The sequence below is a fragment of the Loxodonta africana genome, chromosome 8 (assembly GCF_030014295.1).
Source record: "Loxodonta africana isolate mLoxAfr1 chromosome 8, mLoxAfr1.hap2, whole genome shotgun sequence".
Classification (NCBI taxonomy): Eukaryota; Metazoa; Chordata; class Mammalia; order Proboscidea; family Elephantidae; genus Loxodonta; species Loxodonta africana.
This window is the reverse complement of record NC_087349.1, coordinates 14,181,896-14,209,407: the sequence shown is the minus strand read 5'-3', so window position 1 is coordinate 14,209,407 and position 27,512 is coordinate 14,181,896. Positions and strand designations below refer to the sequence as shown.

Sequence of the window (27,512 nt, the reverse complement as noted above, 5' to 3'; positions counted from 1 at the left end):
TCATAAAAACTTTTTTTTTCCTGCAGCAAGGTACAAAGGATGAGAAAAATCAAGCCTGAGGCATAGAATGTAAGATTTAGAAGATCTACTTAATTCTATTCATGCTACAAAGATTCCCTTAACAGACGGGGCTGAATACATACCTACCAGCTGTAGCCTTTGACTTCTGAATGCGCTCCAAGGCAAGGTATGCAAACCACACCGGTTCCTTACGACTTGGGTAGGGGCAATGAATTTCTAGAGAGCCTGGGTGGTATGAATGGTTAATGTGTTCGGCTGCCAAGAGAAAGGTTGAGGGTTTCAGTCTTCCTAGAGGCCCTTCAAAAGAAAGGCCTGGTGATCTACTTTTGTGAAATCATCTACTGAAAACCCCTTGGACCACCAGTTCAACTCTGACACACATGGGGTTGCCATGAGTCAACTCCAAGACAAATTTTTTTTTTACCCTCTTTTGGCAGGTGGAGGGAACACTTGTCCATCAGCAGGCATTCTCTACAGTGGACGGGATAAAGGAATTGTAGGTGTGGACTGTCTGAATCAGGGTCTCCTGACCTCTTCCCGGCACGGCACTCACACATGGTGGCCCTACTTGTGCGGCATGTTGGCTGTTGCTCCTGCCAGGTCTCCCCAGGAACCAACATCTCCACACAATAACCCATCCACCCAGAACACATGAGGCTTCTCAGTTGGGAGGGCTGGGTTTGCAGATTTGACAGCAGGAGGAGGTATGTTACTGAAAACCACTGGGACTCTCGAGGACAAGAAGGGCTGATCTTCAAACATGGTGGTGACCGACAGTACAACGACACCATCTTTCTAATTTCTTTACCTAAGCCATCCTCCCTATCATTGTTGAAGAAGTCCCTCGGTGGTGCAAATGGTTAGGCAACTGGCTACTAACCAACAGGTTGGAGGTTCAAATCTACCCAGAGGTGCCTCGGAAGAAAGGCCTAGCAATCTACTTCCAAAAGATCACAGCCACTGAAAACTCTGTGGGGCACAGTTCTACTCTGACAGGTGTGGGGCTGCCATGAGCTGGAATCCATAACTGGTATCACTGTTGAAGATGTAAAATCAAATGGAAACATCTTATGGCCACTCGCCAGGCTATGCTGCAAACCCGCACAAAGGTTAAAGCGCAATCAAATGGAAAAACAAAGACAAAAACAACCCAGGGGTTGTCATCAAGTTTTTCTGTTTTATTTAAGATTTTAGTTTTAATTCTGAAGAAAGAGGTACATTTCCTTGTTTTTAGTTTTAGCGTCAGGTTATAACCAGGTTTTTGTTTTCTTTTTTCCTGTCTTCTCAATACTGCACAAACGTCCAGAAACTACAGGGTTAAATAAAAGCTGCAGGCGAGGAGGTCAGAGATTTGTTCCTGGTGGTGACCGGGCCCCAGAGCAGGGCTCTCCAGAGCGCCCTCTCAGGTGAACTTAATGTCAAAGAAAAAAAGATTCTGACAGAGGAGAAAGACTGAAGAAATCACTTGTATTTCAGCTCTGATCTTAGGTATAGGTATTAAATCTGCGAATACTTTTTTCTTTAAAACATCTGAATTTGCTTCAAATCTAAAGCCAAAATTTTTTTCTCCTTAAAAAAAAAAAAAAAAATCACTTCCCCCCTCCTTATAAACTCTTCAGCAACAGGCCAGTTACTACTACAGATCAATTTGTCTTTCCATCAACTTCCAATAAATTCTTTTGCTCAACAAGACAATCGAGTCCTCCCCATCAACTTGCCAAAAGAATTACAAATTAAATTAAAAACATTTTCCCTGCAATAGTGATAAGCTGAGTACAAGATGACACCAGGACCACGGCTTTCCCCCCATGCATTTAGCAATCTCAGTTAAATTAACCTGGTTCTCAACCTTCTGCAGTTGGTGATGCGTTTACTTGACCTTTCCTAGAGATTAATTGTCATTTCTGCGAAGCAGATTATGTCATTATTATGCGCGACAGACAAACAGTAATTTTCTAAGTATCGAGACTGCTTTTGATTTCTTTTTTTTTCCCCCCTCCTTAAAAAGGCATTTTAGGAAACATTCAACAGTGTCACTCAAATGCTGGATCAACAGAAACTTGGACAGGAATAATAAAAAAAAGAAGATGGTAATGACCCTGTGATTGCATTGCATCTGGGGGTAGGGAGAAAATAAACTGATCAGGAACTGGATTCTTCAGAATGTGAGAGATGAGAAGGGGGCTGTGGGTGGGCTGAGAGGGAGAAAACAGGGCGGGACAAATCCTGCATTTTCTAATGGTTCCTCCTCCTTCCCTAGTGGCGGTCCAGTGTTGAGCTCTGTAGTAGATCTGTGGGGGTTTTGCTGGGGGGTCTGAAGGCTGTCTGGAAGCCTGGGGGTGGGGAGTGGAAGCTGGAAGGATTTGAAGGAGGAGGGTAGGGATTCCAACTGGCTCTGTGCAGTGGGATCTGTGAGCTGAAGGGGGCGCTGTGGTGGGGCTGTGAGGGGGCAGCGCTGGGGCCGTCCATCTCTGTGAGGGCCTGGAGGGATTTGAGCCAGTGTGGAGGATTGTCATCTTGAAGAGAGTCTAAACTGTTTCCTGAAGTTGCTGGAATACCTGGGAGGAAAAAAGAAACAAGAGGAACAAGTGTGAGTTTAGGTAGGAAGAAGAGGAAGTTAGACTAACAATTTTTTTTTTTTTTAAGGTGATTAGTTCATCCACAAAAAACACAGGAAAACGACGGTCTTAAACTTCTTACAAATAAGACCTTTTTCATCCTATACCCCTTTTATCCTCGACCACAATGACCGAGATTGACCTTCATGCCAACCCATGCCTTCCTCTTCCACCAGAGACCCAGGCCCTCAGAGGCAGAGCTGCAGATACCATTCCCAAGAATTGCACGGCACCATTTCCCAATCGGGCTTCCCTTCTCTAAGAAGGATACACACCAGTAGCCTTATAATAAAGAGCTTTATAAAAACAAAGTGGAGTATGATACTTTTAAGAAGGATACATCAGAGCCTGTTGTACTTTGAGGCCTATGTCATATACGCGTGCTGCCAGACGTGAACACCTACCTAGACCAAGAGAAGCAACCGAGGCACCAAAGGCCGCATGACACAGCTAGCAAGCAGAGTTAACCGAGACCACACGACCCCAGAGAACGGAACGAGCCGCCCCACGCTTGTGGCTTTGTGAAAAGAAGCACGTTGAAGAGACATCTCTTTTTTCTCCAAGCTGTGCTAAGAACCAATGGCAGGAGTCAGCGGAGCTGAAGGAGTGAGAGAGTTACCTGTGATGATGGCTGGGTCTGTCCAGCTGCCAGGGCTGTCCCAACTCAGGCTGTCGGTGGTGGCAGTGTTGGACGTTGGTACACTGTGGTTGGCGTTGGAGGGGGAGGAAGAATTGGGCAGTCCACCAAAGTTGATGTTAATGTTGGGTAGAAGTGCCCTTAGCCCGTCCTGCCATTCCTTCATATTTAAACTCTCTACAGAACTGCTGTTGTCTGGGAGATTTACCAACAAAAAAATGAAAGATAAAAAAAAAAAAAATAAAAAGCTGACGTTAGAAACATATGTTGTTCTTTAGTGGGTAAGCGGGAGGTTTATTCTTTCTTTATTGAGCATTTAAAATGGGTTGTCCTAGCAAGATAAACTTGGTTAGGATTTTTTTGCTTGTGAGCGCAGAGCCCCTAAATAAATGAGGAGGAGCTTGCTCCAAGATGAGGGAAGGGAGCGTCTTGTCCTTCTCGCCTCTTCACCAATATGCCTTCGTAAATCAATCGTCCAGTTTAAAGACTCAATGCTCCAGAGCACAACTTACTGCCAGCTACGTTGTGAAGTCTCAATTAATGGGGACTTTAGCTGGCAGAGCTGATTTATGCCATGAAAAGAGCAAGCCTGCAAAGTTCAAACTGGGAGCTTATTTCTGAGCCCTTTCCATGGAAGAAAAGTCATTTTATGAAGAATAAACGTAAGTCAATAGAAAAAGAAAAAGAAGTTCTTCCTGATTATAAACTGGTGACCATTTCAGAGGAGAGCAGCAGTGATGAACGGGCTTTTGAATCTGGAAAGGATATCTTCCCTTCAGTCACAAAAGCCAAGGAGGCAGAGGCTAAGAGACCTTCTAGATGGAACAACTGCCAACAGGTGGCTCACTCTACTCCAACAGTCCACGATCACTCAAACACAAGTCCTGGGGTCCTGCAGGTCTCGTCTGTTTCTGAATAGCGTCAAGCATGGTAAGACACTATCGATGTAAAAAAAGGCTTTTCATAAATTGTGACTAAACCAACTTGATCGAGAATCCACACAGTACAACTAATTGGTCAAAAAAAAAAAGGTAATAGCTACTTAGAATCACTGTTTTACTGAAAACAGGAATACAGGTCAAACTTCTAACTGGGCTTTTTGAAAAAAGCTGAGAAAATTATATGTGGTTCTCCTACAGAGCTGATTAGTAATCGACAGTGATGATGATAACATTCTCTTGAACAGTCTGTGCCATTTGGTGCATTTGGGATTTCCGTTGAATAATTTTGCTTTGCACCCATCACTGACCTCTGCCACATTCTGTAGTGTTTCAGCAAGTGAAGCACTTAACCCTACTGACAAAAAAGCTACAACCGAGTCTAACGAAGGTCATTTCTTAGTAAAATGAGGGAAAGGTACTCTGCGATACACAGCAGTCCACAGAAGGGAGAAGAATTAAACTGTTCAAACTTCCCTCGGTTTCCCGTCAGTGGAGCGGACGAGCCCTCCCCGCCTCACGTTGGCACGGTGTTTACAGTCTGCCAGGCATGCAGGCAGGCGGTCCTCACTCGCACCCACCCCGAGGCGGGCAGAGCAGGAGGAATAATCTGTATTTCACAGGTAAGGCAGTGGGCTCAAGAAATATCAGGTCATTTGCCCAAGGTCAGTATAGTGAACACTTGAACCCAGGTGCTACCTGAGGGTTTTGGTTTTTAAATATTATACTCTCTCGATTTACTCTGTGCAGGCTATTCATTGGTTTCTTAATGGGTCAAATATTTAAGGGAAAACCAATGGGCCTTTGAGACTCATGACTAAAAAGAAGGCAGGAAAGCACGTGACGGTACCCCAGCATGACCACGGATGTGACGCGCAGGAGACGGCAGCGCTTTGGCTGAGGGAACAAACTGGACTTTGCAGCCAGGGGAAACGCAACACAATTGCCAGCATCTCCCCCAGGCTCCGGACCTGTATGAGGCAGTGACGAGATCACGCTGGTAAGAAAGTCCGAGGATACCCTGGGTTATGGTAAGGTTTGGTGTCTATAGCACATTCTAACTTTTAAAGTAGTCAATCTGGCAAACTGAATAACTTCAGATGGTTTTCAATCAGCCAGAAACTGAACAGGGAAAACTTCCCAGGAGGGAAATAAAATCTCCCTGGAATAAAAAGATGACATGTAACTCCATGGCAAGATGTTCTGAACGGCTATGGGGCATCTCCTGCAACATGAACACTCTGGAACTAGGCGGCCAAGGTCAATCAAGTCTATGCAGATGGCCTGAGCCTCCTTCTTCCATGGAAGACAGGGAAAAAGAAAATCCCCTGTAACTCCCACAGACTGGTTTTCTCCTTACTTTTACTTCACATTTAGTAAAAACTAGCATCAAGGAACCCTTAATTTTGCATTAACAGAATAATATTTGCATTCTCGTAAGATTTGAAAATTAGTATTCTAATAAGGTGGAAGCACATTTGTCGCTCTGAGTGTAGCCTAATGAAATCAAGAGAGAGCCAATGTCAGCCAAAGAAATTCACATATGGCACGTGATACAGAAATAGTGAGAAACTGAGATTCTGCCGGGGTCAATGTGACTATATCTTGGGAAATAAAATAACTGGTTTATATCTCTTATAATCCTGCACCAACAACAATGAAGTCCTGTGCCTAAGCACCTATGGAGCCTTACAGCATGGCTGACTGGTTTACAGTTTACAGGGAAGCTGCAGGTGTCACAGGGAGGTGGTCAGACATCTTTAGCCCCGGGAATGGGACAGCTATTCCAAGTAGCTTAGAAGAGAGAAAAACCCTTTCTTCACTGTATTCTCCACTAATGCTATGCCAAGTGTTGACATGAAGCAAGGGTGAGACAAAGGTAATTAGCTCATCCCAACCCCATGAACATAGCTCATCTCAGTCCAGCCACACCTGAAATCACTCCTTGGCCTTTGCCCACTGCATCTGACCCCAATTTGTTCTGGCTCCAAGGGCTTCTGGTAATTCCATTTCTTGAAATACACACAGTGGGGTTTCTCATTCGTGGCACTATTGACATTTTGGACTGAACAATTCTTTGTTGTGGCAAACAAAAATGACCCCAGACGTTGCCAGATGCCTCCTGAGGGGCAAAATTGTCCCTAGTTGAGAATCCCTGACACAAAGGAAGCCCATTCCCTTGTTTCTAGGCTCTCAATAATCCCACTTGAATATACATTTCCCTTTCAAACAGTACCAGGACTCTGACTGCTGGTCTCAGCCTGGTGCAGCTTCATTTTCCTTTATTTATAAAGGATTTCACACTGGGCTGCAATTCAGTATGTACAATTCATTATGTACAAGTCAACAGGTCTAATGGAGAAAACACTGGGCTAAAAACTGCAGGTGGATGTATAAGGCACCTCCACAAAAAAAAAAAAAAAATTACCTCCACAGCTGGTTATTATTAGCCTTGGGCACGTACCATCCGTAGGCTTTTACTATCCCAGAAACCTCCTTCACGAGTAGGAGTAACATCTGCCTTACTATCATAAAAATAAAATGAAATAAGAAGGGAAAACAGTTTGAAGCCCATTTACCACTGGATAAATGCCAAACAATATGTGTCTCCTTCAGTGGTCAACACTGACTAGATATGAAACTTTCCAAAAAGCCAGGGCAGGGAACTCCTTGCTTGCCAGGATCCGGCCCTTGGCACAACAGTTTCCTTTCAGGAACTTAGGGAAAACATCAAACATTCTCACAAGGTACTGTGTAACTTATCTAACTAATATGTCTTCTTGTCACCAAAATATCGCAAAGACAAATAAGATATGGAAAGTACTTTAAAATTTCCACAAGAGTGAAAAAGCCAAGCAAATATAATAAAAATCAAGTTACTGAACATGTTTTGTATTAAGACATGATGCTAAATTTTGAAAAAACAGTTTAGTAGTAGCATAATAGACTAGGGAAGGACTGTGTATTTTTAAAGGCTTGCTAATATGTTTAAATACTCTATGATGTTAAAAAAACATTAATTACTGGTTAAGAGCTATGGCTGCTAACTAAAACGTCGGTAGTTCAAATCCACCAGGTGCTGCTTGGAAACCAAACGGGGCAGTTCTACTCTGCCCTATAAGGTCAATATGAGTCAGAATCAACTCGATGGCAACAGGCGTGGATTTGGATTTTTGACATAAATACATACAACAAAACACTATTTTCAGTTCTAAACAATCTGAGGGCAGAAGAGCGGTCAAGTTACGGGGTATGGTTTTATTTTTCAGTGTAGGAATCAAAGGCATGTAATTTAAAGAACTTAAAGACGCCATACACCACACTCTCACGTTCCGTCGTGTAAGAAGTATCAGCAGCCTTTCAGTTTACCTGACCCAGGACACATTTTATTCAAGGAGAAATTACGGCTAAAATCCTGCCAGCCTGCTGGTAGCCTAGCCCCCCAGTCCGTATCAAAAGTCGAGCATCACACACAAAGCAAGTTGGCAAACCTAAGTTTTAGCAACAACAACAGAAAGTAGCATAAAATGCATGTGTTCAGGCTGCCAAGATACAAATCAAAGCGGCTGAGAGCCCAGTGTGTAGGGAGCACAAAAGCACTCAGGCCAGGTCCTGTTCTCAAGGAGCTTACGGTCTAGATGGTGAGGTAACGTACACATAAGTTCAACAATTATAACCTAGAAGAGCACAGAAGGAACGTTGCAGGGTTGTACATGGTTAACGAATGCTACAAACGTTCCATGAAGACAGGCCTGCAAGGTGCACGTGTGGGCACATGTTGGGGGCAAGGAGCTGTGGGGACTAGTCGATATCACACGGGCCCCCGGACCTGAAAAACTCACAACCGGTGGAAACTATCTGTGGTATTGCTACCTACCTAACACTGGACTAAGTTCAACTCCTTACTGCGAAATACAGAGGAAGGCACGTTTTATATGCAGTGACTATACTACAAGACCAAATTTAGCTGTGTTCCGACCTCAGCCCTCTCAGAAAGGGTGACTGGCTGAGGCAGGGGCACAGTGAACCTGGTGATGGCCAAAGCCGGCTTCTTCCCCCTCCGTTCCCCTGATTAACTGCAATACGCTACTTGTTATGAAATGCAAAGCTACAGATGGTAAAATGTGGGCAAACCTGCTCCTTATGGCAAGTCGTCACTGGAGACAAGCCAGTGGGTTACTCTGGTTTGTGTAAAATCTTCACCTGAAAGAATGGTTTTCAAACTGGTTTCACAGACTGCAAACCATCCCTGGAGCCACTTGGGGGTGGGGAGGGGAGCAGAGGGGGCAAAAACAAACCATCTACTAGGGTACCATGTAGGATTTCACTTGAAAAGCCAGCTCTGCTGCTAGAGGAGTGAATCTAGAACACCTAGGTATGATGACGCACGGTAAGAGAAAACACAGTGAAGGGCCACCTGCAAACCGAGGGCCATCCCGTCTACCGGTTTCCTCCATACACCTTTGCACTGGGCCAGGATTTCTGTCTCCTCTTGGGACTCTTGCCTGGACTTCTGCTTTGGTGTTCCCCCCTCAAGGTCTTTTAATCAAACTAAAAATACACACACACACACAAAAAAAACCCAGGGCCGAAGAGTCAATTCTGACTCATGGTGACCCTATAGGACAAGAGTAGAACTGCCCCATAGGGTTTCTGCCAACATTTTGGTTAGCGGCTGAACTCTGAAACACCAGGGCTTCGTAAATTCACAGGTCTTGTTAATTAAACTAGCTCAATGCAACGAAATCCACAGATGCACCAATTTCTCTAGCTTTCGTGTTTGGGCAGGGACAGCTGGCTCACTCCTTCAGCCCTGATCCTTAAGTCTCTCCATTCCTGACTGCAGTACCTGGGGCCAGAGAGCTCAGGCCTCGGTGCTATCTGAAAGTGGTCAGACACACCTCAGCCAGGGAGCAGTTGCTGCAAGTCCCAGTCACACAAATATTCCTGAGAGTTTATTCTTTCTTTGGTATTTAACCCTTAGCTAATGGTTACTCCCAACAGCCTCAGTCTGGAACCAGATCTTGTTTTTCTAAAAAGCTTCCATCATCTCTTTCTTCACTGTTGTCCTGGAAAGCTCAAGGTCAGAGGCTCCAGTGGTTAGGTTACCAAGTTAAATCTTTCCTGGTACAAGTGGTTGGACATTAGTTCCCGTTATGGTTACTCCGATGCCAGACAGGGACAGTTTCAAATTCTCAGCATTTTTAGAAGGATACAGGGTTCAGCCTGTCTCAGCTATTGCACCCTTCTCTATACTCCCACCACCTGCCCTGTCAGACACTACTCCCTATCAGTTTTGGGACAGAGTCTAACTCCATCACTATGATTTCAAAAAAGCCCAAACTTCCTCAAACCTCAACGACCTATCTCTGATCAACCCAAACATCAATGAATTATCCTTGTTTTATATGTTAAACCAAGCTTTAAAAAACACAAAATTTCTCATACTGGAGCTTAAAAGAAAGCCATTTCTGTGTGCTGTATTTTAGGGCAGTCATAAAAGTCACTTCAGTGTATTAAGAAGAATATGCAGGGAAAATGACTTTTTTATGAATGAGCGCTTTTGGACGATTTATAAAAACTGTTATTCTACTTAAACAAATAGAGTTTACACTCAAATTTCTAGGATTATGTTTATTATAAAGCAACACAGACCAGTACAGCAAAGCAGGTTTACTGGGCGCACGACAAAATCTGAAGGTTTAATAGATGAAATGAAAAAATTTAAGAGCTCAAATGAAAGTGCTCTGAGCAGAACAGAAGAACCTGTACAAAGTGATAGCAAAAACAATCAAAATTTATTCTTAATAGCAGAAGGAAGTAAAACGAGATAAACAGAAAAATCGGTGAGGATCAGCTGAACAGGATTTCTGCTTTCTGGGCCGTCTTTGCTTCCGGCCAGTCTCCCTGTCTGGGATATTTTCCTGATCTCTTCCACCAGTTGTTGCTCAATCTTCCAAAGGTCTGAATCTTTCCTCTCCCACCCAGATCATTCTAGATGACGTGGCGCTGTTGGCCTGACCCACACGAATCTGGCATCGAGCTGTGTGCTGGTTTTCAACATCTAATGTACTCAGTGGGTTTACTGTACTTAGTTACTGGAATGTCCCTGGGTGGCGCAAATCATTAAGCGTTCAGCCGCTAACTGAAAGGTTGGCAGTTAGAGTCCATCCAGATGTGGCTTGGAAGAAAGGCCTGGCAATCTACTTCTGAAAGATCAGTCATTGAAAACCCTACGGCGCACAGTTCTGCTCATACATGTGGGGTTGGCATGAGTCAGGATCAACATGATGGCAACTGGTTTGGTTTTCTGGTTTGTTTGAGTAACTGTTTGCCCTCACAGGATGCTACCTTACCTCACACAGCTACTGAAAGGTCCACAAGGGGATATCTGATACATTTAGGTGATTCAAAATACCTGCTGACCCAAAGGTCCAACCTGAGAAGAGCTGAAAAGTCACTCTACCCAACAAGGTCTGTTGCATTCATATCTTTATAATGCCATATACAAATGGTTCTCTCCAAAAACACACGTCTTTTTTTTCAGCAGAGAAGTTAAGTTTTGGGGTCCAAAAGATTTCTTTGCATATAAACTGAGGGAAACATACCATAGATTACATGTTTTCAACAGTGTCTCAGATGCCGAAACACAGGCAAATGTAATTTTTAAAGTTCAAAGCATCAAAATTGTTTAAAAAAGAAATGCTTTTTAAAAACACATTAACATACTGAGTGGACAGGATCAGTCCGTAAGGTACGTTCTGCCCATTTTTCTACTGGAAACACTGTTCATTCACTCCCAACGCACTTTAGGTACTCCATTACCTAGTGAACAATCCAAGGAGGTGAGCAGTAGCTTCACTGTACAGATGAGGAGGCTGAGTAGACGCTGGTGCTTTAAAAGATTTGCCCATGGTTACACAGTTAATAAGCTCCGAGTCAGTAATCAAACCCAGCCTGACTCCGAAGTGTTTGTTCTTGCCACCGAGCACATACCCAAGTAGCCCTGGTCCTGCCAGGACTCACGGGCTAACAGGACGGGAGGGCAGGCATGTCTACAGGATGACAATACGTGATAATAAATGCTACCTGGTATGAGCAAAGTCCTGTGGGGCACAAAGAAGGCGGCGAGTTACTGCCGTTCTACACGGACGGCACGTAGGGAATTACTAGAGGACGTGGAGTGGATGTGAAAGAGGGAAAGAACATTCCACGCAGAACAGTGGGTGGCAGAGGCCAGGAATCACAGGAGAAGATAGGAACATTTCAAAATATAATTAGATGTGCTTTGCACAACGTCCACTTCTCCCTATTTGAAGGTTCCTATGTTTTTTATGAGGTCTAGCAATCTGTTTCAGGGGAGAATCAGATCATCTAAGGAGAACCAGGGAAACACCGAGGTGACTGACTGCTTTATGAAGGATTAGACAGCAGTGGCCACTGGAAGCAGAATTTAAGAAAGGGGGGGAAAAAGCAAGGAAAAATACTTACGAAAAGATAAATATATGTAAAGCTATATATATATATATATATAGAATGAGTAAAACGTAAACTTAAAATTTAATGTAAAAGGATAAATACATTCCTAGAAGCATCACAGACTGGATCAGATGGAACCTGAATGAGAATGTACAAGCAACAGAGCTAAAAGAATGCCAAGGGCAAAAAAATCCAATATGAGAATTCTGCAAATTCTGGCATTAGAAGCTTGGAGGAAAGCATTCAGGTGAGGACAAGACTGAGCACTACGAACACAGCGCTGTGAGGCTGCACAAAGAGAATCGAGGGAGCTTACAATCCAGGAGGGAATCTCCATATCACCAGGATACAGTTTCTTCAAAACAAACGTTACGGCAGCAGGGACATGGAGGGTGTCGGCCACCCTAACATCTCTGAGGATTTATTCTGCTAGAAGAAAATACATCTGAGAGGATTTTCCTCGCTGGACATCTCTCTTTCCCAAGGCAAAGAAAACAAGGAGGGAAATTTTTATCCTGGACTTCATCCTGACCAAAAAAGAATGGGGTAAAAATAACCGAAACCTCAGGTATAAGTGACAGGACTTAGAGAAGCCGGGCGTGGGAACAGCGGGGCCGGGTTCTGGGCCTCCTGGCTTATTTCTGCAACGCCCACAGTGCGCTGCAATTGCTTGTTTCCACGCTAGTTTTCTAGCAGTGAGCATCTCCAAGGGAAAGGGCCTTGATTTCACTGTCTGTGTAGCTGGGGAGCAGTATCTGAACCTTAGCAGGTACTTAAGGCCCTAAAAATCTGCTTCCAGATTTTTAAAGAAAACAGCTTTCAGGAAAAAAAAAAAAAAGCTCAGAAAAAGGATGGTGGCGTCGCCCCATGGTTATAAGGGGAAGTGATTCTCAGGCCACAGAAGATGATTAAAACATGACATTCTGACTATGCAATAATAAATCATTCTAAGAAGAAAAAGGAAATGAAGAGAAATCTAAAGAAATCAGTTACTGCCCAGGGAAAATCTGATAAGATGAGCTCTGAAAAAAAAGTTTAGAAATGATGGATGGAAATATACCACCTACCTGAATATAAGAGAACCATAATCTTTGAGGATTAAAATCAGAAGTCCATAGTGATCTGAGGCTTGGGAGAAATGCTGAAGGCGAGAAAAGTCTATGTTTGGAATAAGGAGAACAAAATAAGGACAGGCCACTGCTCAGCCTGCTGTCAGAATGGTAACTAGGGAGAGAGAAGACAGAGCTATGGAGTTCCATCTTCATTTTGCTTCCATCCATCTTCTTTATAGAAGAGCACGTTCTTCAAATCAGAAAGGACTAAGCAATGTAGAGAAGGGAACCGGAAGTCAAGAGACAAGCAAGGATAATGAAAGAGCACCCACTCACTTGACATGAGTGCAAATCTCTAGATGCAAGATGAATCAGACACTGGGGTATCAGCCCTCACAGATGTGACCCCAAAATCATTGCTAAGAAGAGTCAGAAAAGGAGGAAATAGTAGACTGTAGAGGCTAAGTGCTTAGAATTATATATTCTAATATATTATAAATCATAGTTCTTGAGAAAATCCTGAAACAGACTGGGGGTTTGATGATTTCTTTAGAAACTAATATAAGTTTCTCAGCCAGTGCTCTATTGGCTTGGGTTTGGGGCATTTTTCATGGGAAATAATAGGTACTGTTTTGGCTAGGACCTCAGCTCCCTTCATATGCACAATATATGAGAAGTCAAACTTTGTTAATATTGGAATTGAACAAGCAGTCATGGAGGCTGCTTCTAATGGTGATTGTTTTCCATAGGAAATATCCCTCTATCTCCCATGCCCACTTCCTCCTCCTTTTCTGCTGCCTGCCCAAACTCAGACTTCCTGGCTAGTTCCACCTCCTCCCCCTAACTCGTAATCCTATACAGAATAGAGTGATCAATGGGAGTCAAACGGCATTCATAAAGAGCCAATCACATCAAAGTAATTCATTATTTGGATAGGCTTCTTAGGATGTCAGAATATAACTTGAATTCAGCAGTTTCTGCTAAGTTCTCTGATGGTGCCCTTTTGGAATATGATGGTAAAGTATAGTGTGGATAACAGCAGTTTTTAGATGAATTTACACAGAACTTAAGATACTGAGTCAATGAGGTCTCTGTGATAGAGCTTGGCTTATCTTTAACCCCATGCTTTTTGTTATACTTAACAAAAACCACAAGGTTAATGTAAATATGCAACAGAAAGCCAATTCTACAGATGGCAGAATCAATAATGAAAAATATAAGTATCCTTAAATTAAGATTCTTAAATTCTTTATATGCTAAAGCTACTAATAACAACTGTCTAATTTTTAATCACATTAGTGCTTTCATAAAACAGACTTGTCAGATGGTGATATAAGAACAAAATACACTCTATATACCAAATCCAAATGCATAAAATTTGACATTCAGGTTTTTAAAAATGTATTAGGCAAGTTCCAGAGAGATCTAGCTAACCAGTACTGTGTATGGAAAAGGTCTAGTGGTTTTACATAACAGGCTTATATCTGAAAGGACAACTGAGTAATTAAACTTCTAAAAAGGTAATACTAAGGCCATGTAAATGGATACGCAATGTCTAAATTATCAACTGTATGGCCTTGGGCAATAAGTGACAATCACTCTGAGCCTCAGTATATTCATTTATAAAATGGAGATAATACCTACCCCATGAGATACTTTTATAAAAGCACTCTGTAAACTGTAAAGGAATATACAAATATTAGTAATAATTTTAATGAAAAAATAGATCTATTATTGTCTACATTTATCTGAAATCTGAATTATTATATTCAAGTGTGAGCTTCATATTTTAAGAACGCAGTTGTCAAATCAAAATATGTGTAGAGAACTAAAGTTGTTGTGTGTGTTGTCAAGTAGATTCTGACTCATAACGATCCTATAGAACAGAGCAGAACTGCCCCATTGAGTTTCCAGGGCTGAAATCTTTATGGAAGCAAATTGCCAGGTCTTTTCTCCCACAGAGCGGCTGGTGAGCTCTAACTGCTGATCTTTCAGTTAGCAGCCGATACCCTAACCACTGTGCCATCACAGCTCCCTCTTGGCTATAAAGAGAAGTGGAAACTGTGTTAAGTGTAGGGTGGCTGAAAGAATGAGGATGTCTGAGCCACATCTAGAAGTTACTAAACAAATGGTAACTGCTTTCACATATTTGACGAACTGTACTCAAGTACAAATGAGGAAAAGACAAGAAGATTTTGGTTTAACCAAGAGAAAAAAAAAATTTTTTTTTTTAACAATTACAAGTTGCCCAAAAGAATTCCCATCTAGAAAAGTATCCCAAAACAACTCAGCAGCACACACAAGAAGTTCTGAAAAAGCAGGTATTCTATAGAAACTTTCTACATTATGTGTGTGAATATGTCGGGGTGGGGGGGGAGGATGTGGGGGAATCTATTGAGATTTTTATAAATAGATCTGTGAGTATTACAAACAAGGAATGGAATGGTAAGAAAAAGCGTTATTAGGTGGAAAAAAAAAGAGGGAGGGACTTGGGAAAATAAGGAAAAGTCAAGAGCTCAGAGGTAAAGACAACAGAAGAAATGCAATGACTGGGAGTGGAACCTCAACAGTGAATGCCATGACAGGCTCCAGGGGTGCGTTATAACCCACGTGCAATGAATCTGATTAAATGCCTGCAGAAGTCCAGATGTAACACAAAAGAGATCCAGGCTTTGCAGGCCTCCAGAAGCAATTAGACACTTAACATCACTCTCTTTGCCATCAATTTTCATTCAGCAAACATTTATTGCATGTCTACTCTGTACCATTTTTCTCTGGAGCTTGATGCTATTACTTTCTCCTAAAAGCCATGCCATTTGGCTTGTTTTTGTATTTTTTGGGGGGGTTCACTGGAGGTTGGCCATTCCAAATAAAGTCAATGATAGCTTTTGACTGTTGAGTGCCAGTAAAATATGTTTGTGGGGGAAGGGGTTTCTCTTCATGCTTGCATTTAAATCAAAGTATTTTGTTGCTTCAGCAGAAAATTCCCTTAGAGTTACATGTCTATTGAAATTTCTAAGTCTCCTGGTGTTCATAAGTTTTCCAAATTAAAAGCTTTCCAAATTTTCAGAGTTATTTAGATACCAAATCTGACTTCTTTATTATGTCTGATTACACAGCCCGCTTTCATTTCAATAGTGAAGGTGAGCCAGTCTCATCTTTTTGGGGGGGTAAAATGGCTCCTATTAGCATGGGATTACTTAAGGATTTAAATCAAAGCTATATAAATCCCAAATCAGAAGACCAAAATTGCACATTTTTCCAGAAATAAAAATTTTAATTGACAAATTCTTCATAACTCAGTTATGAGCTTCATTTTCAGAAAGTTGTCTTTCTAAGCATTAAAACCATGATTAACTTTCTTTAATTTCAGAGAAATTATCTATTTCAGAAAATGAAGTCACTTCCTCATTACTTTATACTAAAACCAAGTGAAACTGATACGCGTACAGCCACAGCAATGAATATTTTCAATCCAAGAGACCAAGCACACAGCTTTGCGAGTTCTTTTTCACTGATCTAGTAACCCAAACCAAGGGATATTTGTTACGGTTTGGAGGTTATTTTCTAAATAAATATCTGCTTTCTGAAATAAGCGTGTATATTTTAAAATTTAACTATTTTAGCGATGTGAAATGTGATTATTTTGCTTTTTTAAAAAATTTATTCACATACTAGAGAAAATAAAAAAATTTTACTCCAATTTTTAAGTTGAGATCTGGATTGAGAAAGCGTTAGCCCCTTCCAGACCTACACTCCGTGGAGGACAGCATTTACCAAGACAAAAGACTCTGATGCAAGGAGGGAGGAAGGAGGAGAGGCAGGGATAGAGGGAAGGAGGGTAGGCACATGAAAAAAAAAAAAATCGTTTCCGACTCATAGCGACCCTATGCAACACCCCATAGGGTTTCCGAGGAGCGCCTGGCGGACTTGAACTGCTGACCATTTGGTTAGCAGCCATAGCACTTAGCCGCTATGCCACCAGGGTTTACAGCATTTACCAAGACAAAAGACTCTGATGAAAGGAGGGAGGAAGGAAGAGAGGCAGGAAGGAAGGGAAGGAGGGTAGGCGCATGAACATATTCTCAAATATAAATTAGAAACTGCAATTCTTATTTCATGATATCCTCATGCTTTATACTGAATTAAAACTAATGCTTCAGTTAAAAAAAATTAATCCTATTAAAATCACACTTATCTATAAAGCTTTGAATTTTAGGCACATTGTTTAGACGTATTCAGTGATTTTTAAAAGAACAAGAATCACCTCAGAAGTCTGGTGAAGTGAAATGTGTCAAAGTCTAACAATGTCAAAAATCTTTTACCAACTCCACACTTCACAGCACATGGGCCACTCCTCAATCTACTCCAAAATCGACTGTGCTTTGTTTAAACTTGTTGTTCTGATTAAAAAAAAAAAAAAAGAATATGTTCACTAAAACTCCAAAGCCAGCCTAGAAATAAGCTGAAAGGCTAGGAGGGTGGTTACTGGGGAAACAAAGGGATTGGGGACCCTGATAATTGAGTTGAGAGGCTTCGAGGAAACACTCAGAGGCTGATGGGGAGACAGTGTTCTCCTTTAAAAAAGGACAACTGAGGCCTGTCGGGGACCTGGCAGGAGAATCACACAGATTGCAGCTGTGACCTCCCCTCTAACTATGGTAAATTCTGTTGAGAGAAAAATGATTTCTTCTTTGTCCAAACACTGGGCAGAGATGAGCACAGCTATCAGAATGAGAAGACTCACGGTGGTCAAGAATTACAACCCGAAAGCCTGTTATAAAACAAACGTTGCAGGACTGCATGTATTTATTTGGAGATGACGTAAGATCCTAGCTTATTTTAGTAATATGCCTCGATTACAAAGTCATCTACGGTCTAAAGCACAGGTGAGGTCCTGGGAGTTGACACTCAGCAGCACCGAGCAGACTAAAACTCGGGGTGTGTTACCCCTGCCCGGGACCGGGGGAGACTACAGCTCGGTTATGGGGAACGTTAACAATTCGGAAGTAAAAAGATACATTAAAAAAAAAAAAAAAAAAGATACATACCTGGGAGCAAATCTTACTCTAAATGGGGGTAGGGAGGGGTGGATATATCAGCAAAACATAAGCATAAATGTTAATAAAAACTTCTGTTTTGTAACAGAGAAAACATAAGTAAACCATGGTATGCAATCCAAGACTCAGCTTAAAGGCAATGAGAACCCTTCCTACTTGGCTGATAAACTAACAACCCAGCGCCTCCTTTGCCTTTAGTTGGGTACTCAAATTATAGATGTGATAAAGGAAAACTTACAGCACCTCACAGATGTCAGGCTTCTTGCAGACACTAACATATAGAACACATCACAGTTGGACTCCAGATTACTGCGCTCTGCTCTGGGGACGCATTATTTCAGTATGCAAGACTAATAACAGCGGAAATGCTAGCACAGTCCTTGGGACAAGATCTCACCACAGGAGAATACAGTGCTAGGCTACAAAGGTTGATCGCAGTCAGCTTTCTAGCATTTCTTCTTGGAGATGGTGATGATACTACTGTCTTTAAATCCTGTGGAACTTTCCCTCTGCTTCATTATGCCGAAAACAACAATTTCCTTGGCTGAAAAAATCAGATGTGCTATCATTTTACAGGGCAGCTCTTCGAAGATGAATCTGAGGTCACACCTTTCGTATGGGTGCCATTTTTTTCTTTTTTGTGTTTTGTAATAGAGATACCACTGGTCTAGTGGTCGTGCATGTTGGTCCTTAAATGTTCTTTCGCACTGCAGAAAATCCTGGGTAGTTCTGGAAGTTGAATTCCACCTGTTTTACTCCTCGTTTTCAGACCTGGGTAATTACGTAATTATTTTAAGTCTGCATTAAGAGTACCTGCAAGGTTACACCCACGGTATTTCAAGATTCCTGGGCCGCATTTAACACAGGCTGATGTGACAACTTACAGGACCTGTGGGAAGGGCTGCCAGTAGACAGACACTTTGAAAGCCTTCAACTCATTATTCGCGCTGATACTCAGTTTAAAAACCCTTGACTTGAGAGAATTACTATCACATTTGAACGGAAAGACACAACAACGTTTAGGGAAGAGATGTATCCTGAATCCTGAAGTTTCTTCTCCACTGGGTAACATACATGAAAGCAAAGTCAGACGTGAGGGCTAAAGGAACTTCACTTCGCTGTCAGAACGTGACTGTGGATCAATCACAATCCTGAGTCCTGCTTACTATTATCACTATTACTGTTATTTTGTCTCTAAAAGGCAGACTGTTAAAGGCTGTATTACAACTGTCATTACTCTTAACTTTCAAGACTCTAAGACAAATCTTTCTTTATTATCCTTTTGTAAGGTTTTCCCAAAGAGTGTGACATGGGATGTCTATGCTTAGTAGTGGGAGTGGCATTTGGTGAGAAAAAAGTTACAAACATATTCGTTCGGATGAACACATGACTGGGGCAAGGTAGGCACCAGTATTGTAGCCTCGCTGCATATAAGTACGGTCTTTGTTTCCTTAAAAATAAATAAAGACTTTAGAGAGAGACTGTATATATAGACAGTATTAATATATGAATTAGAAAAAAGCAGGAATTAGTGAGATGGCTTGAGACTTTTTCCTGTTGAGTTCACTAAGGGGACGATTTAACTGATGACATATAAACGCACACATGTACACACACACACATTCAACTTCATACCCGCACAGAGAGTGAGGCTTACAAATTAACTTTTGCTGAGCAAATTCTTTCTAACATAATCCTAGTTAAGTGTTATGAAGACAGTACTATTCCTACCCTTACAAAACCAGTCAAGACGGTTGCCTCCATTTTTACCTATTCTGGAAAGCAAGTATCCTGGGTCCCCCCACTGCAATGGTTAAACTAGGTCCTGTCATAACGCACTTTTTATCATCTGAGTGCACGGTAACAACGGTCCCCACGACTGCCTGTGACAACGCATACTATCTGCATTAGCCTCCCGAGACATTATGAAATTCTCAAAATAGAGAAAAATGAAAATTTGCCACAGAGCACTTCGTTCCCTATGTAGGAGTTCAGACACCAAACACGGTTATAAACCGTACAAAAGACTGGGAACTATTAATGTAGTATGCAATTATCTGCAATCTTATTGAATTAACCAGACAAATTAGAGCTCACTTTTTTTTTTTTTTGGAGGTAAAATAGGTGTATAAAAATTGCTTGACCTGAAGCTTGCACTGAAATACAGAATATTCTGAGGTTTACCATTTGCTTTCAGCTGACTGGATGAAACAGAGGCCCTCTGGGCAAACCTTTCACATCATAAGAACTACTGTTACCAATCTCTCCTACTCCCTGGGCTTATGCACACCTGTCCCATTGCAAGTGGCCCTCTCCACTCTGCTCCCATGTCTTCCCCTGTGCTCTGTGGAAGGGGTGTTCATTCCACAGGGGGGAGTTTTCCTTTGAATCATTTTCTTTTCCACCTACAGGAAACTTGACCCAGGAGTCCTCAGGCAATACAATGCTTTCTATAATTCTCATATAGTCTGGCTTCCTACTCTCAAGGACTAAGAGGCACGGGGTAAAAAGAGACATTAGAGGTTAGGAGAGCTAGCCTTCTTTCCAACCTCTGGCCCTCACGTTGGCCATCTATCCACCAACCTTTCTTCAGTTCTCACTCATCAATCAGCACTGAGTGGTCCTCACACTGACCATCATTCTCCTGTCACTCCTTAACAGCACTTTACCTGCCCTTTGTCCTCGTGAAAATCTAAGACCACTGGGTCTCTCCTGGCTCAGTAACACTTCCGTTCTTGACCACAAACTTGTCCTTTAGAATGTCTTTATGTCCTCTGTTCTTCAGTTCAAACCAAACTCTTAACACTTGCCTTTTCTACTTCAGATTCTTTGTGCTGAACCAGAGGAACATACAGAACCATGCGTATTTGAACTCTAAAAAATCTTTAGTTTGACTCCTATCTTTACTCAGCAATTAGTTTCTTTGTAATGCACTCCTAGGCTTATTCTCACAAAAGCTTATTTATTTTTTAAATCTCCTTTATGGGCTCCCAATTCCACTCTTTCATCCCCGTTTTCAAACAATAATACATAATACACTGATATTAAACTAGCCCCTGCATCTATTCTCTGTTTTTTAAACTCATGCTTTCCTACATCACCTTATTGTTCTTACAAACCACAGAGGACAATACAGCCTACACCTCTAAATCAAAATCCTGAACTCACCCCAGGAGTTTACCTTCTACCACCTGAAAGAAATCAGCTCTTCTGCGGAATTAACCTGTCCTCTTCAGCTCTGCCAATTTTGTCCTCTCAACTGGCTCTTTATATTCTGCCTTTAAATATTTTGGTTCCTCTCTTATCTTAAAGCAATGCCTTCTAAGATAAATGTATGTGTATGTGTGTATGTATGTATCAGTCAATCATCTGGTTTTTCTCTTCCTCACTGCTACCAGGTATTTTAAACAAGTAGTCAATGATTGCTGCGTCCACATCCTCATTAATCCTGGAAATCTGACTTCCATCTATCTCTTTTTAAGGAAGTCATCAGAGATTGCTTTCTGACTTCTAATTCATATTTCTTCTCCATTCTACTATTGCTGTTCTAGTCCAGGCCGGTATTATTTGACTAACTAGCAATGAGTATGCTGGAGCAGCTTTCTAACTGCTCTCAATTTCCGTCAAACCTATTACCAAATTAATCTTAAAATGCTAGTCACACTGTACCTTTGCCAAAGAACCTATTGTTCTCCACCACTGACCACATTCACATCAAGACTAAACTCTTCTTCCTAGTTTCTAGGCTTCATTGAGCACACTTACCCAGCTTACCTGTATGACCCGCATTCCTCAGATGAGCCCAACTCCTTACTGCCCTTTTCTGCTAATTCCTACAGATCATCCTAATTTTGCTCAAGGAGCCTTAAGGCACAGGGGTTAAAGCACCCAGCTGCTAACTGAAAGGTCTGCGGTTCGAAACCACTAGTGCTTCGGCAGTCTGCTTCTGTAAGGATTACAGCCTTGGAAACCCTATGGGGCAGTTCTGCTCTGTCCTATAGGGTTGCTATGAGTTGGAACCAACTCAACAGCAGAGGGTTTGGTTTGGTGGTTTTTTTTTTTTTTTTTTTTTGGAGGGAGCAGGGGGCTTTGTTCAATCTGTTCCCTTTAGTATGACTTTCCCCTTTCATCATCTAAATATAAGCCATCCTTCAAAGTAAAAAAGTCCCACACTTTTTCTGAAGCCTTCCCCATACCAATTCACAATATCCTCCTTCTCTAACTCCTATTTTTACTTTTTTTGTTAGCATAGCATCTGATTTGTTCACTAAACATTTCATATGGGAATACCTACATGTATTACTGTGTTTCCCATCACAAGGAGGCACACAACAGATACTCACTCAGACGAAAAGACTCCGAGGAGAGAGAGGCAACATTAAGGGCAAATGGATTAGTCTGACCCCAGATAATTTGACTTGGGTCATATCTGTTGAATAAAGACATAAGATCTTCCTGTTTTGGGTTATTATCTCTGTACACGATAATTTAAAAATTACTGTTATCTTCAATTGTATGATCTCCATCTCCTAAAGCCAACTGAGCAGGTTTGGGAAAAATTCATGATCGAATAAACAAAAAGCTCCAAAATCTTACAACTTAACATAGGATACAACGTGCCCCAGTTTATATAATGTGTAAATAATATGGAGGTCTTCATTTGGTAAAATTTTAATGCACCTGCCATCTATCCCTTTCTCTCTGAGCTTTCAGAGGCAATCCCTCTGAGGGATACACCCCTGTGGACCCGAGTCACAGCAGACGAGTGCTCTGGCAGTCTTGAAGGTGCTTGGAATACTGTACAAATAGGAGCCGTGTCGTGAGAAGTGTGCACAGACAAAATGCGTTCAAGTTCTTCCCATTGCAAAGAACACAAATGTGGAAAGTGCTACTTAAGAACACAAATGTGGAAAGCACTACTTAACTCCCAGGAAACTAAGTGAAGAGCAAGAGACACGAACGTACACACACATGACTGAGAAATACTTAACTTAGAATAATGAATGCATGTCTTTCCTATCAAGATTCTTTCACTTCCCTCCAAATTATCGTAGATCTTAACATTTGAAGTATAGGTATTCAAGACTCCTCGTTGCCACTGTTACATTTCTGAGGGATAAATAATTAACGAGCCTGGATCGCTACGGGAAACCCTGGTGGTGTAGTGGTTAAATGCTACAGCTGTTAACCAAGAGGCTGGCAGTTCAAATCCGCAATGTGCTCCTTGGAAACTCTATCTGGAAGTTCTACTCTGTCCTATAGGGTAGCTGTGAGTCGCAATCAACTTGACAGCAGTGGGTTCGGTTTGGATTGCTATGGCTGTCCTTGTGGTTAAAATATATTAAGAGCTGACCTTACAGAAATTATGTAAAATAAGACTAGATTGTTACCCCTGACGATAAAAAAAAAAAATTTATTCAGCCTTGTATCCCTCAAGACCCAGTTCAGAGATTCAATTCATGCTTTGTTGAAATAAGGGAAGGGTGTGCAACAGCACCACCTGGAAAAACAACGGCGACAGCAGAATGAAGAGGAAAGCATCATTACCCAGAAAATACTTCCTAATGGAATTGTCAGGAATAAAGAGCGAAGAGGCACTTGACATTCATCATCGGACTAATCATTCAGTCCAGGGCTCCATTTCCTACAGTGGCGCTAAACACACTTCCAGACGGCAGTTCTTCACTTTCTCTTTCTTCCTTCCTTCCTTCTCTGTTTTTTAAGAGGAGGGGTCACTGAACTTTACAATCACTAATGGGTTTTCTCTCCCAGAAAAATATGTATATATGTACATACCCACAAACCCACAATTCTGCGTGTAATTTCAAAGAATTCTGGACCTGTAAAGGCTGATGAAGTTTTCCTTGTGGAGGCTGCATCCTTCATGCAGAAATGTATCAAAAACTACCTTGAAACTTTTTATCATCATTTGGTTTCATCAGGGTGCCTGCTGTGGGAAGAGATGCCTTCCTCAATGTGTTGTGAATTTTCTTCTGTGCTTCAGTGTAAAATTCACTGTAACTGTGATTTTTAAACTTCTGTTTTTTAAAAAAAACATACTATATGAAATACTGAGTAAGCAAAAAGGTGAGGTTTATTATTCTTAGGCTTACAAGGTCTAGGAATTACAGAGCTATTCAAAGGAAAATCGGTAGCCATTTTGCGTATAAATATACAAACTGAAGCCTAATTACCCCAGAAGCATTTTCCCGACTTATGGTGCGCTGGAAGCAGGAAGGACAGACGCAAGCAGGGAGGCAGTTTTAGGATTTTATTCTGGGCTCAGGCCAGTCTGGGAAAACTACCCGCTGGTTTTTCTGCACTGGCTGTAGATGAGAAAGGGCAGAGAAAGCTATCTATTCCAGGAAAGAAGCAAATAGGCAGATTTCTCAACCCAGAGAAGTGAGTCGATGGGAGTTAATCACCTGCTTACAGCTTTGTAAGAGGATCCAGGTGATAAAAAGGCCTTGCACCGAGAGCTAGAGAAAACTATGAGCTAGTGAGCTTCTTTACAGGAGCTGGGGTTTAACAAAGTCCAGGGGCCTTCACACCACAGGAAACATTAAGTGGAAGTCTTGGCCTCTTACAATAAAATGAAAGCCATAGTTAAACTATGACAAAAGGCTGATATTTAATAAATGCACAATGTTTCATTTATATTTTCCAATTTCTTGTCATGTTGTCCTAACATCACTTCTAATTCAAGTTAGAGACTGATATTTACGCTGAATTTTTCAAAAAATAATTTAAATGGCTAGGGTATGTGCTTTTTTCTGCACCCTCAGCTAACCAAATCTAAAAGATATGAAGAATACATTTTAGTCTGCCTCACTATTCCTCAGGACAAAGCCATTTAATTTGTTGCATAATATCTACTAGAAAGTAATGATACTTTACTGAGAGAGGGAACCTGGAAAACTCTACTACGACATGCCACTGTGTCACTGCCTTACTAAAGTGTTTGTAAAATTATCATGACTTTAAATCTCCAGGCTTCTTTTTGGGATTCACATTGCCCTTTACTATTTTTAACAAATTAAGAGAGATCTTTTATCACAATTGTTTTTTAAAATCTCAAGAGGAAGTCTGACTTTACCCTCTCCCCCCGCACATGCTTAATTTACGCAGAATATGGTCAGGTTTTCTGAATCAGCTTTTGTCCACTGCTCAGAACGGAGTCCTTTCTTTTCTTTCATTATCAGTTTTAAAACTACTTCAAGAAATTTTGTATTACCCCAGGAATCACTTTACATTATATCCTAACAAAGCACTCCACTCTTCTCTGTGATCACCTAAAGTTATCTATCACAACTTAAGCGGCCTAATTTTAGAGGACCCTCAATCTCTTCTCTCCCACCTTAGTCTCATTCGGGTCAGGCACTTGGAATACAGTCTTACTGTCACAGCTTAATTTTTAAAGAATGAAACTTCCAAACAGATAACCCACAGAACTGCTTTGTTTGTTCAGTAAAAACGTCATACTGCTACGGTTGCTTCTCACATATGATGTTAAGCCCATATTCAAGTTTTTGATAAATCAACTCTAAGTTGAAATTGAAATTCAGTTTTTGAGGCATTTCCTGGTATACTAGGCAGCGCATTATAAAAGAGATTATATTGCATTTGGACTATCACAGTTATCTTTTAACCATCTATGTATAATTAACAACCATTCAAAAGGAAAGTGCAAATGTGCAAATGAGAGAGAATAAACACAGTGTCTATACACGTAATGCACAATACAGGATATAAATCCGTACAACTAAAAACAACTGCTGACAACATCCTTCTGAGCATTAAATGACACCACCAATTTTGTTTTATATGCATTCTTTCTTCTCAAGTTTTCAAAGAATCCAACAGACAGTATCTTCTTAATTTTCAAATTCTTCAGGAGTAGGATATCACCGTTTTTTCACAAATTAGTAAACAAGGAACTACCATTACCTTTGTATTATTTTCAATAACAGAGCCAAAATAAGAACAATTCTAGCTAATCTCATTTGCTATCTTAATTAGTGCTACAAGTTTAATTTGTATGAGTTAAAAATAGTACCACTCATGAGAAACAATGCCAGAATCATTATGCTAATAAATTACGGTAAAGGCCTAATCCAGAAATACTTTAGCAGCTATAACACACTAGTTGTAGGCATGAGGAACGTTTATAATGGCTCTTTTGGGTGTATACATTAAATGCAAAATCAGAAAGGAATCATGCAAAAATCCGGTTGCCCATGCAAGCACCCCAGAGTCTAATCCTCTCCTCAGTCCTGTTGTCAGGCCACAGTAGTGTGGAGACTTGGAGGCTGCTGTCCTTGTTGTAATGAATGGGAAGAGGCTGACAGTGGCATGGTCGAAACCTTCACCTCTTCTTCCCCTGTGGAAAAGTCAGTCATGGTCTAGTTACGGGTGACTAGATTTGTTAACAGTCCCTTTAAAAATGACTTCAATACTTGGAATACTGACACATATATAAAATACATGATTAATGATTGGCATCCGGGTGTGAAACAAGACATGAATCGTAAAATATAAACATATCAAGTACCTGGAAAGTAGCTACACTGTAAACACACCCTTATTTTAATGCTATGTCAGAGATACGAACAAATAGATTTAGGGTTATAAATATACAAAAAAAACAACAACAAAAAAAAAACCCCAACCAGGAAAGCTATTCTTTTCCAAGTCAATTGGACCCCTTACAAATACAGGTATTTCTAGTAGTAAATAGTATTTTATGAAAAAACTAAAACTTGATTTACAGAAAATGAAAAACTGATTTTTCAAAGGAGAAAACTACAAAATTCACATTTTAAAGGCAGAAATAGTACATTAGAAAAATGAAATAGATATAAATATTAACTTATTAAAATACAGCATCAGAAAATTCAATTTAGACTTCTGAAGTAACTGGAAAACAGTAAGACGCTAACGATACAATGATCCAATTGACTGAAAGTGAGATGACTGCTTCTAGGTCAGAGAACTAAACATAAAATGAGATCAGTTCTCCTAATAATTGATAATTGTTTGACTATAAGTGACCTGTTTCACGCATGACTCAAAACTCAGTCAAGTCACTGTTAAAATAGCTAACTCAGAAATTTTAAAGAAAAATGTCCTCTCTTAGTAAAATCTGAATTAAAACAGAAAAAAAAAAATCCAATCCTAAACAGTACCAAATATTTTTCTAAGTATATCTTGAAACAACAATGCTATTATTTGTTTTTATTACCTGTTACTATTATGTGTTTGTCACAGAATTTTTAGCATCATGGAATAAAAATATCTTGACAGAGGGTTCCCTGAAAAGTAAACCTGCAAAACTGACAAAGTGACGAAAAAGAATCTTTCAACCCTTAAAACAGTTTACTTCCTGGTTTTTCAATAAACTGCAAAGATCCTGTAAGCCCTAAGTACAGAGCAAGGAGGCTGCTATGTCAACTGGACTAGAGCACTTGGTGAGAATACAGTACTAATGAGGACTAAGCAAGAGGCTGATTTTCATCACACCGATGAACTTCACTCTGTCTGTATCCACCACATCCCTGAACTGGGCCAACTGTCCCATGAATAGATACCAGTGGCAAAAGGGGGCTCTGAGTGTGTGACAGCAAGCATCAGTTACTCTGGGAAGAAAGCCAAGTTACAGCACAGGCCAGTGATCTTTACTGGTGAAGGAGAACATCGATGATGTAAGT

General features: G+C 41.0%; 1 protein-coding gene across 6 annotated transcripts in view; it reads right to left on the bottom strand.

Annotated features, from left to right (window-relative positions):
- Positions 1–2,043: 2,043 nt before the first annotated feature.
- The window catches only part of CNOT4 (CCR4-NOT transcription complex subunit 4), a 144,158-nt gene continuing 118,689 nt past the window's right edge, over positions 2,044–27,512 (bottom strand). For 2 of the 6 annotated variants that reach the window (XM_064289683.1, XM_064289684.1), the window contains exons 11-12: positions 3,259–3,471; positions 2,044–2,579 (exon numbers count right to left, since the gene is read on the bottom strand). In XM_064289683.1, coding sequence (XP_064145753.1) covers positions 2,278–2,579; positions 3,259–3,471 — 515 coding nt within the window. In that variant the 3' untranslated portion in view covers positions 2,044–2,277. Of the gene's footprint in view, positions 2,580–3,258; positions 3,472–12,523; positions 26,186–27,512 lie in introns of those variants that run through there. The other 4 variants (XM_064289685.1, XM_064289687.1, XM_064289688.1 and 1 more) reach the window with 2 other exon arrangements.